Source organism: Macaca mulatta, chromosome 13, assembly GCF_049350105.2.
Source record: "Macaca mulatta isolate MMU2019108-1 chromosome 13, T2T-MMU8v2.0, whole genome shotgun sequence".
Taxonomy (NCBI): Eukaryota; Metazoa; Chordata; class Mammalia; order Primates; family Cercopithecidae; genus Macaca; species Macaca mulatta.
This window is the reverse complement of record NC_133418.1, coordinates 14,209,216-14,222,053: the sequence shown is the minus strand read 5'-3', so window position 1 is coordinate 14,222,053 and position 12,838 is coordinate 14,209,216. Positions and strand designations below refer to the sequence as shown.

General features: G+C 46.7%; 1 protein-coding gene across 28 annotated transcripts in view; it reads left to right on the top strand.

The window, feature by feature from the left end:
• UXS1 (UDP-glucuronate decarboxylase 1) overlaps positions 1-12,838 on the top strand; it is a 115,277-nt gene that overhangs the window by 62,388 nt on the left and 40,051 nt on the right. For all 28 annotated transcript variants that reach the window (XR_013403133.1, XR_013403126.1, XR_013403129.1 and 25 more), the window contains 2 exons: positions 2,220-2,341; positions 12,520-12,639. Coding sequence is in view for 12 of the 28 variants with exons in the window: in XM_077960239.1 (XP_077816365.1) it covers positions 2,220-2,341; positions 12,520-12,639 (242 nt within the window). In the remaining 16 variants the exon portion in view is untranslated. The remainder of the gene's footprint in view (positions 1-2,219; positions 2,342-12,519; positions 12,640-12,838) is intronic.

Sequence of the window (12,838 nt, the reverse complement as noted above, 5' to 3'; positions counted from 1 at the left end):
ACTATCTTTTTACCTGTTTGGCTGCACATGTCGTTCTTCTATGTGAGTCATGCGTGCTGCATGCCTGACCTCCCAAGAGCTCACGGGCTGGCCTTTAAGGCTTCCTGGGAGAAGAGACATGCGCTTACTGCCTCCCGTGTTGTATAACGAGTTCTGGAAGAACCTTAAGCAGGTAGTGTCAGAACACCCATGAGTTTGTTTTACCAAGCTACAGCCTCCCTCTCCTTCACTGCCTGGGAAGGAGTTGAGGAGTGGGGACCAGGGGCTATATTTCCAATTCGTATTGATTTCTCTTCAGCCCCAAACCAGCTGAGTGTGCAGGGTTTAGGAGAACTGCTTCGCTGATGCAGCGGAAGCCAGGTCCTGGTATGATGCAATTTTTCTATTTTACATTCTTACTGTGGACAAGAGAAGGAAGTAAGAGGGCAAAATCAGAAGAAACTTTTTTTTTTTGAGTAAGGAAACTGAATGAAAAAACATAGCAACAGAGAAATTCTTCTCAATGCAGTGGTATTCTTTGTAATCTCTATGAAAAGGTAGTTCATCGTCTACGTTTTTGAAGTCCTCAGCAGTTACTAATAAAAGAGCAGAGCGTGCCCCTCCCTACCTGTGGGATGTGGTGTCTGTCCAGAGGAGCACAGTGACATGTTTCCCACAGCCACCCTGCCTCCCCCACTTGTCTCATTTATTATCCGCGTGTCTGACAGGAGCCTGTGTTCCTCAGGCTTCCTAAATAACTGAGAGTGTAATTTGTGGAAGTCACCAAGTGCTCTCCTCTGACCTTGAACAACCAAAGTCAACTTTTGTGGAGCGTTTGCTTAGTGCCTTAGCCTCACAGAATGCTGGAAAGGGGAGATGATTGGAAATTATTTTTGGCTCTGGATCTTTACTTTCGTGTTAACAATGTAAGTTTTCCCTGTTTTTTTTCCACGGTGATTTTGTGAGGAGACTTATTTAGAAGCTTGCCGTCCTGAGCATTTCAGTCCAGTCGGTGCCTGTCCAGGGACAGATGGGCGTACCCAGCCTTTTCTTTCTTGTCCTTTGTCCAATTTATGACCATCTCTTTTGGAGTGTAGCTTGCCCAGCTCTTGTCAAAGAGCCCCGGAAAAAGGTCTGAAATCAATCATCTGGTCCATTCTGTGAATTTAAGTCAATGATTCCCTTCTCTCAGGAAGTCGTTTCCTTAGAACTTTTCTCCCACTGAGCAGTGAGAAGTTTGCCCTTCGAAAGGGAGTTTTAAACCACAGCAGCAGATACATAGACCTTTCTTTGCAGCACACTTCTGCATTGCCGTGGAGGCTGTGCTGACCCAGAGGGATCCACTGAGCAGAAATGTGGCAGGATACCTGTCTGTTTGCCTCCCTGCACCTGCTCAGGCCCACTGAGTCCCAAGTCAGACTTCAGGGGTAAGATAAACAAGATGGGAATTTATAACAGTGCATCTTTTTGTCCAGATTTCATGGCAAAGACTTACACGTTTTATATCATAGTTGTACTCAAGTATGTATAAAATTGTAGGTGTACTAAATAAATTAGATGTATATTCACATTCCAGAAATATACTCGTGTGAATAAGAGAATTTGTTACTTGTTTTCTTCCAATAATCTCTTCCCCTGGTATGTCTTAAAGCGTGGTTGATTTATACGCTAGAGAAACAGGAATTGGGAGTGTAAAATGAGGGCTAGAAGAACAGGCTCCCATTTGCCAGGGAACACCCCATCCCTCCACCTGCCCTACAGGAGCCTCCACGTTGTCTCGTCACAGGTCCCAATGTGTTCTGCTGATGGCACATGTCAAAGTCATCATGTTCCACAGATGCTGCGTTTTTCATTTTTTTCAATAAATACATGTTTTGCTCCAGTTATTGATTTTATAAATATAAACAAAACCATGTATCTCTTCACATAGATTCTATTTAATTGTAATTTGCATAGCACTCTAAAAGTGAAGAACAATTTACGGAAGAGAGGGAAAACTTAAAATTGGGAGACCTGATCTTTTTCTTTTTTTTTTCCCCTGTAAGTAAAATGTCATTGCTTAATATCGTGTCCTACTGGAACTTAGAGAATGGACCGGAAACCTGAGGTGGCCTCTTTAATACATCTCTCCATCTCTAAATGGGTCTTTCCGAAGTTCCCTTTTGCATCATAAATATGCATTATTGATATGAACTGGAAAAAGGAAAGATGAAAACAGTCTCACTTTTCTCCCATCGTAGATCCTGAAGTCCACCCTCAAAGTGAGGATTACTGGGGCCACGTGAATCCAATAGGACCTCGGGCCTGCTATGATGAAGGCAAACGTGTCGCAGAGACCATGTGCTATGCCTACATGAAGCAGGTATTTCCCCAGGGTCTGGGCTTGCGGTTTAGGCGTGCTGAGCACCCTGATCTGAGATGTAAAGTGCTGTAAAGGAATGAATGCCATGACTGATTTTGTCTGGGGATAGGTGTTTGGGAAGCTCAGTTTCCCAGTATTATAAATTAATAGTATTATCAACAGCTTTTTCCCTGTATCTCCTTATTTTAAAAATGATTTCCTAGAGATGAACTCTTGGGTTTGGAATACTGTTTTATGACTATGAACAGAATGCTTCTTCATTGCCATTTGCTCACCAGCAGCTAAGAAGTGCCTCTTTTCCTGAAGCCTCCAAATCAATGGATCTTCTTTTTTTACTTTTCTATTAATTAAGTATAAAAATGGATGCATTATTGCTGTAATTTGAACCTCTTTAGGAATTGTTATTGATACATATTTACGTTATTTCACGCTTTCTTCATTAGTCATTGTTCTGCTGAGGTGCTTTTGCCAAGGATATTTTAGGCCACAGCTTTGATCTCCCGCATGTTATAGCAGAAATTGCTCACAGACCAACATGCTGAGGTTGCCACACTGGCCGTACTGCCGTGTGACTCTTAAGATTTAAGCCTTCATTCTCTCAGTTCTTATCTCTGACACAGGGTGTGTGAAGCCTGCCTTGCCCACATCAGGGCAGTGCAGGAGCCAATCAACTGTGCAGAGGTGGAGGCCCAGGCACAGGATATTCCATTCATGTTCTCACTGAGTGTGTCCTTGGACTTGGGTCTGAACTTCCACATCCTCATGAAAATGCCCTCTGGTATGGTGGGACATGCAGGTAAATCAACATGGCTGTGGAACGTTGGTCCAGGACAGGCTGCTGTTGGTAGATGCAGTGTCTGTTTCTGGGAGCAGTGCTGTCAGGCCCAGGGTCCAGTCTGCAGGTGAGCTTGGGGAACTGTTGGCTGTGTGCTCTATAGGAGGGGAAAGTGTTATCAGCGTGGCCAGCATCCAGGAGTTTTCCTGACCATCTGTCTCAGGTCCCGGCAGAGCCCCAGTCAAGCATGTGCCAAGGGCCAGGTCACCTGCTCCTGACCTCGGATGAGAGTTTAATCGCCTTCCCTCCCCATGGTACCACAGAGGACAGGGCAATGTAAAGCCAGGTAGGCTCTCTGACGGGTGGGAGAGAATGTCGAGGACTCTCTTTCTCATCATGTGTTTAATGAAATGCCAGCATTAAAGATCCATAAATTAACCTTATGCTATTGTTGATATTTAAACTTTACTGCTTTATTTCTTGGCCAGAAGCAGAACGAATTGCCTTTGAAGCTACTTTAGTCTGTTGGCTTACATTATCCACTTCCTCTACGAAATGCTGATCAGTTTTAGTAGGAACGTACATTCATAATTCTGGGGCCCAGAATATCTGGACTCAGAAGTTTCAGATGATCTCCCAGACACTCAGGGCCACTCTGTGTGCACGGGTACTTAGGAGTACTGACTAGAGTGTCAGGGGCACGCAATTGCATTTTATTTAGAATATGTTCCAGGAGTGACATGATTCGCAACTGTTTTCTTTTGCTTTCAGTCCTATGATTGTATTTCTTACCTAGTGAATTTTTACACAGGTAAAGCTGGTGGACAAATGGGACATTTTGATTGAGCTTTTAGTTTTAATTAAATGGTTATTTGGCTAATGTAGTTGATAACTTTATGGGTATACGTATTACCTGAAGTATATGCTTGAGATAATTATGGTATTTGGTAATAATAGAGGCAGCATTTCTTGACCACCGACTGTACGCGAGGTAACAGTTCTAGGGGCCTGGACTCCAGCCAGGGTCTGCATTTCACACACATACTAACATTGGATCCGTTCCTGTCATCTGTGCCTGGGGGTTCAGGAAGGTAGCACCTAGTAACTCTGGAACATCAGCATTTACATTCCTGCTCACATAGGTCTCGGGAGCTTAATGGCATGGGCAGCGTTGCCCTGAAATCTCTGAGTAGTGTACGTGTTAGAAGCACCCCGTGTGGTCAGCTGGTTCCTCCTGCTCAAGGTAACATCCCTGACGTGAACCCTGTGGGGAGGGTGTCCCTGTCACTCGCTTGGCATGGTACGCCTTCTATGGAGTTACCAGGCGTGGGCCTCCCACCCTGGAGTCCCCAACAGACAGTTGCAGAATGGCTGCAAGAGTCACTTCTGTGGCCAGGTTCACAGTGTAGTTCACACGGGTGCCGTGGGTTCTTCATGTGGGAACCACACTTGCTGCTTTCCGTCGCACCGGGAGGCTTGAGAATTGGCCCACGGAAGACAGGTGCAGCACTTTCTAGGAAGGAGAGTGTGGAACTTGGGGTCTTGGCCAACAGGTCAGTGATCTGTAGTTTCACTGGGGCTCACACTCTACTTAGCACATGTGCTGAGGGTTTGCGTCTGCCCAGGTGAGAAATGGCACCAAGGAAGGCCCACCTCTGGTGGTACGTTGAGGGGGGCATGTAAGCAGGTGTGAAGCAGGTGTGATGTTGCCACCCTTCCCCACGGACCCTACCCATTCCCACTGTGCGGTCATTATGTCAGGGAGTGACCATGCCCTTGACCGTAGGGGTGCTGGGGCCCTGTCCAGTTCTGGTGGCTGTGAGGCAGTCAGGAGGAGCTTGTAGTTTCCTGATGAGGAAGGAGTGACGGGACCAAGAGCAGTGAGCCTGTGAGGGTCACTGTGGTCTTGCCTGAGTTCCAGGAGGCCTGTGAAGAAGGTGCCGTGTGTTCTTCCCACCTTCCGTCCCATTGTTCATGTTGTAAATGTTGTGCTCCCTTGTAGGAAGAGCCATGGGTCCAAGACCACAAGCCCCTCTGGGCCCTAAGATTGGTACCCAAATACTCCCACTTTTGTCTGAATGGGTGCTGAGGAGGGAGGAAAATGGTGCCTTTCCTCTCTGTGCATTCGAGCAGACACCTCACAGCTGAGACAGGTTTCAGCTCCTGCTATGGCAGGATATTTTGCCAGGTATAGAAAAATAAGAAAATACTGATTAAGCAAGAAAAAAGAGAAATTGCTATGCGTAATCCCAGCTAGAGACAAACATAAGGGGGAAAATTAAAAACAACAACCACCACTATGTGAAGATTGTGAGAGATATAAAATGCTCGGATGAAGACGTTGAGATGGTTCTTTAACTCAGGATTTTGTGACAGCTGGCAGCAAGGGTGGGTCCAAGCACCTCTTGCCACATTGGGTCTGAACGCTGTCTATGGCCTGGTCGGGGGCAAATCACTGGACCTCTTTGGGGGCAGCAACTCCAAAGTGATTGTTATTTTCTGGGAGTATGACTGTGTTCTGAGCACAGTGGCCTGCAGGGCATTGTGCCTTTCGGATGTGCCCCTGTCTGGAGGTGACATGGTTTGAGGATGCTCTGCACACGTGCTGTGGGTGTTGCGAGAGAGCAGGAACTGGGGCCTGGAGTGCCTGCTGCATGCTCAGCCTCTGTTACAGCTCAGTCCGTTTAATCTCAGTTAATTCCCCACAGCCCCCTCTGAGGTGGGAGGGGTCAGCCCCTCTCACAGATGGGAGGATGGGCTCCAAAACTGGTCTCCAGGTCCCTAGCCCATCAGTGGGGCCGGGACCCTCAGCTGGCTACCTGTGGGGCCTGCTCCTCCCAACACTCCCTGGCTATCCCTGCAGGCTGAAGCAGGTAAGGAAGCATGAGTGAGCAAGAGGAGACCATGCAGCTCCAAGTCCAAAGGTGCCAGGGCTCCTTTGCAGCTCACACAGTCATGGGACGGTGCCCAGAACGAGTGGTTCACGTGCCTGCGCTAGCGTCACCCCTGCACCTCTCAGCTGGGAGATTCAGCAACGGGAGCTGCACTGTGACCTTGTCGGTTTATAGTTCTAAACATGACCTTTTCAGAGAGTTTGGTGGGAAAATTTAAAACTTCGTGTTAGGATTTATGCTGTCTGGAGACAAATGAAAAAATCAAGCAGGATGAACCAGGTGGAATAGTACGTCTGGCATATTTTTAATTCATTATTTTAACAACTTTAATTAATTTCTTGTACATAATAACATATCCCCTCTTAAGTATAAATTGTCATTTTATTGTCAAGATGCTATATAGTATGTGGATATGTCTTACTCTGAATAATATGTAAAGATTGAAAATATAAACAAGATAGAGGTAGGAAAAATTTTTTTATAGAAAAATTTCTCTTTTCCTAAGGATTCTCTTCTGAGTTTCTTCTAATGAATGAAATTTCCTAATGTATTCAAAATAGAATTTTACTTTCCAGAAAAATCTACCACACATCCCTTAGAAAAAGGGAAACTCCCTGGAATATTTTTTCGTGGGATGGAGTGAGATGGAGGTTGGGATCAAAGGGCAGAGCTTCTCCCGAATAGTTTGAACTTGCCAGGGAGGAATTAAATTGCCGCCTCTGCATGCATTTGGACGCAGTGGCTTGATAAATGTGGGGGCCTCCCCCGTAGGCTGCGGTCAGTGCTTAGTGTGCATTTGAGTTCATCGCCCCCTCATGAGTCTGACTCTGAGGTCTGTGGCCCACCCACTGGGCTGGATCTGCAAAACAGGCCACGATTCATAAAACCAGCAAATGGCAGCGTGGAAAGAAAGCAAACTCAGAAATCACCTAGTCTAATGTCCCTGAAGGTGTGGTTTTGTGTTAGTTCCTGGCATCAAAGTACTTTTGAAAAAGTCAAAGAGTTGGTATATATATTCTACCTGAGTTGAAAAAAAAAAAAATAAGCAGCCAAACCAGGTGCAGTGTTCCATGGGTAGGACTGGCACCCCAGGGGGCCTGTCCTGTCCTCCAGATCTGCCCAATAGCAGTTTGGCTTCCTGGCCCTGTGACTCACTCATTGGGTTCCTGCTGGCCGCATCCCACCTGTCCCACCTGGACACTGGCAGAGTGATATCCACGCCTCCTGGCCTGCTGCAGAGCAAACCCCAGGAAGGTCAGCTGATTGTTGATGCTGAAGCAGGAGTGCTGAGGAAGACGGCCAAGCAGTTGCAGACACACCCCTCCCAGACCCCCTTCCTCAGCCACCCCCTTGAGTCAACTTGAACCTTTTAGCACCTTTGAGAATCGTGCTTCAGCACAGTGAGCTCTGCAGTTCTGCAGTGGCCTTAGTCTTATCCACAGGTAGGGAGCAGAACCCGAGATATATGCATGACAGGCCCTAGGGGAGTTAGGGGGTTCAGCCCTCACAGCCTGACCCTGTTGCTTTAGGGATGTGCACGTAATTCTCCAAGGGAAGCGTCAAAGAGAGTCTGGGCTGCTGTACCTGGGTGCACTTCCTGGCATTTCTCCATCCTGTTCCCTACAGGTGAATATGCTCAGGCACCTCCTTCAGGACCTGCTCCCACTATGCAGTGCTCTCTTCCACCTTCTATCACTAGTACCTTACTAGTACCTTCCGTCAGCGAATATAGTGATCATGTCACAGTGTTCAGTGGCTTGATATAGCACAGAAAGTCATCACTTAACAGCATCAGTGGGTTCTTGGAAACTGCTACTTTCAGCAGAAGGACATAGAACAAAATCAGCAGTAGCACAGGCTAGTTGCTATAAACAAGAGTTAAGTTCCCAGGCGTATTTCTGGTCACAAAACATCACCAAAATTCTAAATAAAGACTAAAACACTTCTGATATTAAGGATTTGAAATAAATGTGAGCCATCCACCTAAGAAAGACAAATAAAAACAAGATAATTATTTGCAGGGTCTCAGGTGGCCAGAGACTGTCGCAGCAGCCCCAGGTTCCAGGCAGGAGCCTGCCCTGGACAGGATGCCACCCTCTCACAGGGCATACTCACTCACACTGGGACCACTGGAACAGCCCACTTGTCTGCCATACACAGCTTCGGAATGTGAGAGGAAACCAGAGTACCCGGAGAAAACCCACGCAGACGTGGGGAGAGGAGAACGTGCCAGCTGCATGCAGACAGTAGCCCCAGCCAGGAGGTGATTTTGTTTCTCATCAGTGTTATCATGAAATGATATTATCTGGGGACCTGTTGTACTCTCCACTGAATGTCTGCATTTTAAAAGAAATTTTGAGGGAGAACCCGTGTGTCGTGAGCAGGGCAAACAAGATCAGACATAACCAGGTCCATGAACATTTGTGTCTTTCCACAAGGTCAGGCTTTTATTCATACTGTTTCCATCATTAAATCCATGTGCTCTATGCAGTTTCCAAGGAGGGACTTCTTAATACTTTCCATGCACTCGGTAATCAGAGCTGTGGTCACACAGGCTCAAGCCACTCCACAGGTCAGTCAGTACTGCAAACCATACCTAGTAGTATACTTAATATATAAATGTTTAGATTAAACATTCCACATCAAACAGAGTAACATTTAACATTGAGAGATAAGGGGAGAGGAAAAGGGGTTAATGAACCAGTCCAAGGACAGTGACATGGACAAGGAGAGGGTCCTGGACTTATCTGGACGCACAGCATCATCTTGCATGGAAGAGCCCTTGATTTGGCGGCAGATGCTGGGTGCTGATCATGAGTGACAGCAAGATGGAGCCTGTCAAGATGGCCATCTGGAGTTGTAGAAGTCCTGTTCATTATGGCCCTTGAGCCCTTTGGTGAGGACGACAGTAAAGGGTTATGCCCTTAATCTGGTTGGGAGTTGTCTCTGTTGATTACGCAAACATCTAGACCGTGTTGGTTGGATGCCTTTTGAAATGTGAAATGGAGTCATTTTCTAAGATAAAATCACTTATGTCAGAGGTGCTCTGTACACCGTGTAATCCCTGCTGGTAACATTTCTGTCCTTAGGAGATATCTGGGGAGGGAGGAACCCTGTACCTTCATTATTCCTCTTGGATCACCTCTTGCTTCTCGGGCCTGCTGTTAGTTGGCTCCATGTCTCAGGACCTGCATACCCAAGCCCTCACTCCTCTCTCAGCTGCTACGAATGAGGCAAGGAGGCGTTTGGTGCCAGCTTACACTGTTCCAACCTAGCTGGTGTTTCCAAAGGGCCTTTGGGAGCCTCAGCCTGTCCCTTACAATCCTAGCGTCCTGGTGGCAGTGTTTCTGAGCTATTCCACACGTGGTCACCGTCACTTCAAGGTAAATTAGTGTCATCAGAAAATTGGGGACCGAGGTCAAGGGCAATTACTGGGTTGAGAACCATCCCTTGGAGGTAGATAGTAATGATGGCAGTTTTCAAAACGGTTTCAGTGTTTTAACTCCTGTGTTGTAGGTAGAATGGATATTATTGTCCTCATCTCAAAGATTAGGATCTTAAGTCTTAGAAGCTGAAGTGACTTCCTCGGGATAATGAATCCCAGGATGAGATGAGGCCATCCAGACATTCCAGCCTCCACCCTGTGCAGGGCCCTCAGCATCCATCCTCTCTGAGTTTCCGTTGGTTCTATGTTGGCGCAGCTTAGGCTTGTAGGAGTTGTCTTGACCTTCCTGATGCTTGGAGCTGTCCATGACTCATGGGTCATCACAGGGGATGGAACCACAGAGCATAAAGTGAAACCTAGCCGTGCCTAGGGATGAGTCAGCAGTTAGCTTTCTGACTGACAGCCTTGTCTATGCTCAAAGGCACCAGCTCAGTGTCAGCAGGGCCTGACCACTCGCAGGCAGAACATTGTGTGGGAGTCAGGGGTTCATGAATGTGTTTGCTTCTTGGTCCTTCAGAGGTAGGCTCTCCCTTAAATGAGACAGTGTTGCCTGCTGTGCCCTTCCTGGGTTTTCAGCCTGGCTCTTCCCTTCTTAGGAAGGTGGCTTTGGGTCAGACCCTGGACCTCTCCTCAGCTCTGAGGTGAAGAATAACTATACCTTTCTCCAAGCCATGAATGTGGGTGACAACTGAACTGCCACCATGAACAGTGGTGTCGGCACCCACCGACTTTCCCCCCACCTGCCCACATGGTCCCACCGTGAGGACCAGTGGGAATGAGGATTCAGCAGCAAGTGGACTATCCAGATTAATTGGGGGTCACCTTTGTATGAAGGCCAAGGGTTCCCTGAAGCTACCTAGAAAGGGATAGATGGGCATGCAAACTCCAGAAGACACCATCGTCCCAGAGGAGAGCAGGTCTTAACTGGAGTGAGCCTCGGGTTCCTGTCTATTTCATGTAAGGAGTTTCGGCTTCATGAGTAGCTCGTCTTACTGGTGTAGACCGGCCCTGAGAGCTCGCGTTCTTAGAAGTGTTGTTGCGCTCACAGCTATTGCACCTGTGTAGAAGGGCTGCCCTCTGTTGCTGAACCATTACAGACCCAAATAGAAAAGCCACAGCAAGCAAGCCTGTTTATGGGTTGGCCAGTTAATGTCTGCTCATCCTAATGAGGCCACGTTCTGGAATGTTGTTTTGTGGAAAGGGAAGGTCAAAAAGATAAAAGCATTTGATTTGCTGCAAATTTTGCCTAAACCATTGAGCTTTTCCCCTGCTAGGCACATTGGGTTACTGTAAATGTGCTGAGGTTTTCCCAGTCTCTTCCTAGAATAAAGCCACATCCATTCACTTTGGTTCTTTCCTCATCTTATCAATGAAATGCAAGTGGGTACTTCTGAGTTATTTTCTGTTGAGAACAGCATCTCTGCTCCCCCACTCTTTTTAATATACTCATTAGTTCAGTGGAGAAAAGGGTTTATTCTTGGACTTAGCTCATATCTTTGTAACTGAGTGCCTCCTGTGAAGTATTACAGTGTATTGCTGGGAAGAATTAGCACTAATAAAGCACTCTGGCTTCTAAAAGTTAACTGTGTGCTTCTGTGCCTCCCACCCTTTTTCATATCACAGCACACGTAAAAACCTACCCGGGTTTGTGGAACACCCTAGGGAAATTGACAAGGCTGCTGTGGGCTGAAGTGGCAGCCGTGTCACTCCAGCCACTGAGAGGGCTGATGGGGGCCGCTGGGACTCACGCCTCATGCCCTTTAACTCACTATACTGGTGGAGACATTCTGTGCTAAGTAAGCCTTGTTAGCTAAGGGTTTGTTGGATTCCCACTCCCAGCCCATGCCGGCCTAAGGTGTTGGTATAAATTGAAAAAAGAACTGTTTCAGCTGGTAGTGATAACTGGCACCCAATACAGCCACTGGGCCTGTGCTTCCGTGTCAGAACACTGAGGTGATTAGGTGACTCCTTTCCCAGTCTCGCTGTGACCGAGTCGGTGGCCTGCCTGGGCAGTGAGCAGTGGAGCGGGAACGGCAGACATATGGGCGCGGTGAAAAGCAGGAGCCCCAGGTCCTCATGCCCGAGGCCCCCTGCTTTCAGATGTCCAGAAAGTGCACGGTTGTTCGGCAGGGAATCAAATGTTAGATACATATATACTGTAAAAGCCCACTAATTCAGAGTTTGTGATAAAAATATTTAATTTTTCCATCCATGGCAAAGCGGTCTGTGAAATAATTAAACATGATCATTTAGAACAGGCTTTTGTTATTCAGATATGCACTTCCCCGATTGCATATTTGAAAACAGGCTTTTCTGGATTACAAAAGTAATACATGTTTATTGTAGTAAAAATAGAAGCATTAAAAAATATGTAGAAGGAAATGAACATAGAGATGAAAATGAACAGGAGGGATGACTGTTTTAAACAGTGTCAGTATGTTTCTCTTTCCAGGCCACTAGCTAATAACCTATACTGGGCACTAAGTTGTATTTAGTTTTTCACTAAAACGGATGTTTTTCAGTCAAACAGATTGGGAGTGTAGTTGCAAGGTCACTCAGTAAGAATGTTTCTGTGTCCCCTTTTCCTGAGATAGAGAGCCTTCTTTTATTTCTCCCTAGCTATTAAATATTCATTGACATCCAAATCTCTATTGAGTGATAAATTTGCACAGTATATTATGTGAAAAAGATTAGAAAAGCATATTCATAACGTGATCCCATTTGGGAAAATATATATTTAACTGGGAAAAAAATTTATATAAACAAAAGTTTTTTGATCCTTGTACTGTTTATCTAGCTGGTTTTCTACCAAAATACTAATGCTGATGGCCTTTCAGTGATGAGATCTGGGACGGCTTTGCCTCTCTTTGATATAGCCCTGTGTGGTCTCCTGATTGGTTTATAATGAGCACATTGTGGAATCAGAACAAAAAAGCCATTTCCATTTTGAAATGGAAAGCAGAACGTTTCCTGAAATGCTTTGCGTGCAACACACTGGAAATGCAAAGTGATCGCATGGACCACGCAGGGGAGCACGCCTGACCTCCTCTTCTCTCTGTTCCAGGAAGGCGTGGAAGTACGAGTGGCCAGAATCTTCAACACCTTTGGACCACGCATGCACATGAATGATGGGCGGGTGGTCAGCAACTTCATCCTGCAGGCGCTCCAAGGGGAGCCGCTCACGGTAGGTGCTGGCCTCGGCGCAGGGAACACATTACAACCCAAATCGAAGTCAGCTCACAAAGGATGAGGGACGAGTGCATCTCGGTTCGGGGAGTGACACTTCTCAAGCTGCCATGTCGTGTTTGTGTTCATCCCCGCTGCCCTCCACTAGGGGGAAGGCAGGCACGGGGACAGAACCCAGATGCATGACTGCTCCACGT